Genomic DNA, 6,593 nt, shown 5'->3' with positions numbered 1-6,593 from the left:
TTCCCTCCCTCCCTCCCTCCCATTCTCCTTCCTTCCCTCCCTCCCATTGTCCTTCCTTCCTTCCTTCCTTCCTTCCTTCCTTCCTTCCTCCTTCCTGTTGTTTTCAAAGTTCCTTCTTGCTATTGCCATTCCTTCAAAGCTTCGTAAAGCTGGTTTTGCACGGTGCTTCCGCAAGCAAAGTGGCGCTCTTCTGCTTCTGAGCTAATAGCACAATCGCTTCCATGCACCATCCCATTCTCTGAGATTCTCCTCACCCTTGAGGCCTCCTTTGCATTCCTCCGAGCTTTGGGCTGCAAGGAAGTCGGGTGGGGGAAGAGGACCGCCTTTCTTCAACCATGCTAAATTCATGCTCTGGTATAAATCTGTGGATGCTTTTAGGGGCTCTCCCAGGGAGAGGGATTAAAATCTTGTTCCCCAGCTCCTGTCCCATCACAAACTGTTTGTGTGAATGCTGCAAGCCAGAATGGGTGGGCAGAAGAAGCTCAGGGGAGCCGGTGGACCGGTTGAGAGTTTCTTGGGGAAAATGTTACCTTCGTTTCAGAGACTTGGTGGGACTTGGCAACCTCTAACGAAGCTGGAAGCGTTGAGCCGCTACTGGTTTCAGGTTGCCAAAGATCCCCTTTAGTTCTTTGCACGCGTAACAGGTTTATGTTGCATTGTCAGAGGGATTTGAGTGCTTTAGGTGAGCCAGGATTTAGCCACGACATGCCCGTGCCAACTTTACTGGATGAATATGAACATCTCCCCCTCCATCTTGTTTTGATTTCCACTTCAAGAAGGAAAGGCAAAAAAGGGAAAAGAAAAGAAAAAAACAGCTTTGTGAAGACAGGGACCAGAGTGGGCAGGAACTCCTTGGGTTGTTTTGGGCCTCAGGTTCTGCTAGAGCTAATTTCAGGGCTGGTGCTGGAGGTTCAGGAATGGCTAAGTCACAGGTCGGCAACCTGCGGCTCTGGAACCGCATGCGTCTCTTTGAGCCTTCCCCTGTGGCTCCTAGCCTCCTCTGCCATTTGCAGAGAGAGACAGAGACAGCGAGAGCCCGCCCCTCTCTGTGTGTGTGTGTGTGTGTAAAAAAGAGAGTGGCCTCACCTTGTTCGACCAGCTGACAAGCTTACTGGGCAGGGCTCCTGCCTTGGCTGCGTCTCTGCAGGAAGCAGGAAGGGCAGGAGAGAGCTAGCTAGCCCAGCTATGCTGACTCAGGAATTCTGGGAGTTGAAGTCTATGAGTCATAAAAGAGCCGAGGTTGCCTACCCCTGAGCTTGTTGGAGAACAGCTTGAAGCCAGCTTGCCAGGTGAGCAGAAGATTAGAGAGAGGGGGGGGGGGACAGAAAGAGAGAGAGAAAGAGAGAGAGAGAGGGAGGGAGAAAGAGAGAGAGAGGAAAGAGAAAGAGAGAAAGAAAGAGAGTGGGGGAAGAAGACTGGCAGACCAAGGGCAGAAAGAGAGAGAGGGAGGGAGAGAGACAGAGAGAGAGAGACCCTTTTGACCCTTTTGACATCTAAAATGAAGATAACACTGCATATATATATAACATTTTAGATATCAAAAGGGTTTTGCGGCTCCTAGTGTTTTGTTTTCGGTGGGAAACGGGTCCAAGTGGCTCTTTGAGTGTTTTGGGTTGCCTACCCCTGGGCTAGGTCACGTAAATCTCCATAGTCGGCGTAAGCAGAGCATCCTGCTAATGCAGACCGGCAGGATTTACCCAGGCAGCCCCCCCAGAACAGCCGGCTGGGCCCTGGGACACACGAACATGCACGTCCCTCTTCTTCGCCCTCTTTCACGTCTCTTACACACACGCTTCCAAGCGAATGGCTTCATGGAAAGCCAGAGAGCGGTTCTGCATTGGCCGTTGGGAAACGGGAGAGGCTGGTCAAGGACTGCTCATGCTGGCCAGCTGGTTTTGCAGGATATACTTGGCCTGGTGGCCACCCCGACACGAACTTGGCATGGCACAGCTGCCCGTGCAGATGCCTATCTGCAGTGGGCATGGGCTGGGCATCTCTGGGTTCCCTGCATCCCATCCCTGACTCTGCCTCTTTCTCCCGCAGCCATACCCCTCACTGCTTATGGACCAATGGCGGCAGCGGCGGCGGCGGCCGTGGTACGAGGGACAGGTAACTGCTGCATCTCTTCCCAGAGGTCTCTGGGGACCTTTTCTGCAAGGCTGGGGGAGGGTGGGTGGGGGGGGCAGGGTGCCATTGTAGCATCTCGACTGGCTAGTGTTGCTTCCTCCGGTAGGTTCCACCCCCAGCCGCACTGGCGGCTTCCTGGGCACCACCAGCCCCGGGCCGATGGCTGAGCTTTATGGAGCAGCCAATCAGGATTCAGGAGTCAGCAGTTACATCAGTGCGGCGAGTCCCGCCCCCAGTACCGGCTTCGGCCACAGCCTAGGGGTGAGTGCTGCGGGGGGCTCCACGGGCAGGGAACAGACTGGCGAGCCCAAGGGAAAGGGGCAAGAGGCAGAGAGGAGGAAGGTCCCGGCCAGCTCCCGGTCCTGGGAGAGGGGTCTTTTGTTGGATCAGGAGCAGGTGCTGTGGACCAGGGCTTTTCAACCAGTGGTACGGGTACCACCTGTGGTACATTGGCACCTGGCAGGTGGTACGCGACCATCCTAGAAAAGTGGTAGCGGGGGAGGGGAATGGGCTGAACCGGTGGCAGCACCGCACAAGCCTGAGCGAGAGACGGCTGGAGCTGCAGGGCTGTCAGGGCTCAGCGGAAGCGCCAGGATCAGTGCTTCTTTGGGACTGTCAGGGCTCAGTGGAAGCACCAAGATCAGTGCCAGGCTCCAGCTGGAACTCGGTGCTGATCCTGGTACTTCCGCTGAGCCCAGAAGAAGCGCCGATCAGCTGGAATGTTGCAGCCTCTCCAGGGTCTTGTGATTTACATTCAGATGCTTGGCAATTGATTCATATTTATGATGATCACAGTGTCTCAGGGTCTTGTGAAGTGAACAAAACCTGCTGCAACCACCCAGCAGAGGGGGGGGAATAAAAACCAAACACCCCCCCACCCCACCCCCGCTGCCAATCCTCAACAGAAATGCTCACAACAATGAAAACCTCGGACAGGAGGAAGAGCGCCACCGGGCGGGCAGGCAGGTGTCTTGCTCGGCTGTGGCTTGGGGGGGCACTTTTTTCAGTGCCATTGTAACTTTGAACAGTCACTAAGCGAACTGTTGTAAGTCGAGGACTACCTGTACTTCATCACTTTTTTCCTTTTTTTTTGGGTCATCAAGTTTTTGACACCTTGCTAGGCGACTGGTGGTACTCGGATGTTGCCGTATCCTAAAAGTGGTACAATGGGTGAAAAGGTTGAAAAGCCCTGCTGTGGAGGACACGCAAAGAGTCCCGTGTTGAGGGCATGTGAAGACCTGGCCAATCTTTGTAAGCCGAAGGAAGCCGGGTTTCTTTTGAGCCATTCCAGTTCTCTTGGTTGAGTCTCAACTCCACCTCTTCTGTGCACAAGGAGCCCCTCTCGCATAAGAGTCTCGGGGCTTCACTTGTAAGAAATTGCTGAGCCACACCTGGCCACCTCTGCATGGCCCAAACCAACTGTCAGCGGGAGAGAGGGGGAGCCAAGCCCGCTAGACCAGGGGTCCTCAACCTTGGCAACTTTAAGACTTGTGGACTTCAATTCCCAGAATTCCTCAGCCAGCAAAGCTGGCTGAGGAATTCTGGGAGTTGAAGTCCACAAGTCTTAAAGTTGCCAAGGTTGAGGACCCCTGAGCTAGAGAGTCTCCCATCACAAAATTCTGGCAACTTAAGCTTAACTTTACCTAATGCTGCAAGTCCTTGGTGAATCATTGTAGTGAATAGGACGCCATATTTTTTTTTGCAGGGGCCTTTGATTGCAACGGCATTTACTAACGGTTACCATTGAAGCTGAGGACCAAGAAAACAGATGGTAAGTAGGCTCTCTAGGGCTGGACTGCGGTTGGGAAAAACTCCTGGGCCTGCCCTGGAACACTTGTGTCTCTCCATTGGGAGGTGTCATCTGGGGAGGCAAAACATTGTGTACGCGAAACCCTCTGTCTTTTAAGCTTCAGTCGGAGCTTTCCCAGATGTGGGACATCTGAAAGGTGTCAAATCTGACACATTGCAAGGCTGCTGAATCCTTTTTTAAAAAAAAACAAAATCTTAAGTAGAGTCTGGAAACGCAACTGGATTTTTGGATGGATGGCACTTCTTTAAAAGTTGGGCGGTTATTCAGTTTGTCATATTTTAGGATTCTGCTGCTTTTGTAATGAATTACACGGAGTCCTCTCCAGAAAAACAGCTGGAGAGAAAAGCAAAAACTTGGAACAATGTCAGGTGCTTCTGTGCTGCAGAACCACAGTAGGAAGTTTTTGCTTTTCAAGCCACTTGAAATCCAGATCTAAGCATGATGTCAAGTGTCTGATTAACGAAACACTTAAAAGGACTTTCAGGCATAATTTTTCCTAAAAGCATTTTATTAAGGTTACAGAAACGTCAGTACGGCATGGTGGAAATGCTTAGATCTGAGATTCTTTTCCGTTACACATACATTCTAAGCATTTTTCCCCGCCCCTATTTTGGGGTCATGGTTCACATCTTCCAATTAACTTGGAAGATGTGATTTACTTCCGGTTTCTTTTTCCCGGGCTTTCACTGTTGCCTGATTTAACTATAAAAAAAACCAGACAGTTCTGCATATTGTCAAAGCAAGAATATACAGTATTTGCAGCGTTGACACCACTTGCTGTAGGGGCCGAGCCACGTCTGCTGCTGTTGTGGGGGGAGAGTGGCAGTCTCGTACAGAAGGAGGCCTCCCCCCGTGCTCTCCCATGGTGCAGTCTCCGCCGGAAGACCCCGAAGGGTAATTCTTGAACCATTTACAGGCAGCCCTCATTAACAACCACTTGCAACCGAGCTGAGCGGGTAGTGCGTATAACTGGTCCTCGAAGTGCCAGCCGCAACTGCGATCTGGGCACTTGGCAAACATCCCGGATTTCCAACTGTTGCAGCATCCCACGGTCACACAATTGCAATTTGCAGTTAGCGGTTTCTCACAAACAAAGCCAACGAGGAAGCTGACAGGCACAGTCAGAAGCCATGATCAAGTGAGGTCCTCGCTTAGCTGCCCCGTGGTAGCCAGGAACCCCCAGGATTGCCAACCCTAAGCGACGTGGTCACTTGGCGTTGTGCTTTACGACCACATCCCTTGGTGGTGGAAATTGGGCTCCCAAAGCGAGGACTTCCTGCAGTCTAATTTGGGGGTCCCCAACCCCTGAGCTGCAGCCTACTACCGGGCCTTGAGCCGTTCGGAACCGGCCGTGGAAGTGGTGGGTGAAGGCGTGCACGCTTGCCCACGACTCGCAGGGAACCATCCCTTCTTCCCACCCTCCCCGCTGATCCGCAAAGCCACAAAGGTTGGGGAACTCTGGTCTAATTGCACGCTGGCAAGGAGACCCAGCGTGCTGGGGGAGCCCGTTCGGGGGCACAGCGCAAGGGGGTGGTGCACCCCAGTAGGGCTTGCAGAGGGTTCTGGCAAGGTAAATGCCACCCCCGCTCTCCCCAGGGCTACCAGACTGGAGAAGACGGCCTCCCCCGAGTAAGAGTGGGTCCATACAATGGACAGTGGGATGGGCGGCATATAAATGGGATGATGATGATGATGATAATAATAATAATAATAATAATAATAATAATAATAATAATAATAATAATAATAATAATAATAATAATAATAATAATAATAATAATAATAATAATAATAAAGTTGGAAGGGACCTTGAAGGTCATCTAGTCCAACCCCCTGCTCAGGCAGGAAACCCTATACCATTTTGGACAAATGGCTGTCCAATCTCTTCTTAAAAACTTCCAGTGTTGGAGCATTCACGGCTTCTGGAGGCAGGTAGTTCCACTGGTTAATTGTTCTCACTGTCAGGAAGTTTCTCCTTAGTTCTAGGTTGCTTCTCTCCTTGATTAGTTTCCACCCGTTGCTTCTTGTCCTGCCTTCAGGGGCTTTGGAGAATGGCTTGACTCCCTCTTCTTTGGGGCAGCCCCTGAGATATTGGAACACTGCTATCCTGTCCCCCCTCGTCCTTCTCTTCATTAAACTAGACATACCAAATTCCAGCAGCCGTTCCTTAAATGCTTTAGCCTCCAGTTCCCTGATCATCTTTGTTGCTCTTCTCTGCACTCTTTCTAAGGTGATTAAGTAAAGGGGCAGGTGCGGCAGCCTTTGGGGGGACGGCAAATGGGACGATGGTCACCTGGGCTCCTTTGCTTTCCTCTCTGCTCCCCACAGATTCCCCAGTGAGCACCCCCAGGAGAGCGAGCTGGAGGACTCAGCAGACCCGGAGGGACGAGCCAAGGTTTCATTTTCATTCAAAAACTGCACACTTGTGGCTGTTAGCTGGGCTCCGGCCAGCCCCCCCCCTCCCGCTGGCCAGACCGCACTGGATTGGGAGGCAAGGAGGAGGAGCGCTCCTCCGTCTCCTCTGCTACTAACCACAGACCGTTTACACTTCTCCCAAGCCTCTGACCCACTGCTTCTACTTTTATTTATTTTCTTAGCCTGTTAGTTCTTGTTTTTTTCAATTTTTTATTATTTTGGGGAGGTCGGTGGGGTGGGT

General features: G+C 51.8%; 1 protein-coding gene across 1 annotated transcript in view; it reads left to right on the top strand.

Moving 5' to 3' along the window:
- Positions 1-3,874, top strand: part of MSI1 (musashi RNA binding protein 1) — a 39,822-nt gene extending 35,948 nt beyond the window's left edge. Inside the window, exons 8-10 of the mRNA XM_015828337.1 lie at positions 2,044-2,109; positions 2,234-2,388; positions 3,833-3,874. Of these exons, the coding sequence (XP_015683823.1) occupies positions 2,044-2,109; positions 2,234-2,388; positions 3,833-3,874 (263 nt within the window). The remainder of the gene's footprint in view (positions 1-2,043; positions 2,110-2,233; positions 2,389-3,832) is intronic.
- Positions 3,875-6,593: the final 2,719 nt, after the last annotated feature.

Source organism: Protobothrops mucrosquamatus, unplaced genomic scaffold, assembly GCF_001527695.2.
Source record: "Protobothrops mucrosquamatus isolate PMUCROS unplaced genomic scaffold, P.Mucros_1.0 scaffold4408, whole genome shotgun sequence".
NCBI lineage: Eukaryota > Metazoa > Chordata > Lepidosauria > Squamata > Viperidae > Protobothrops > Protobothrops mucrosquamatus.
Note: the sequence above shows the minus strand (reverse complement) of the source record. Positions and strands in the feature narration are given on the sequence as shown.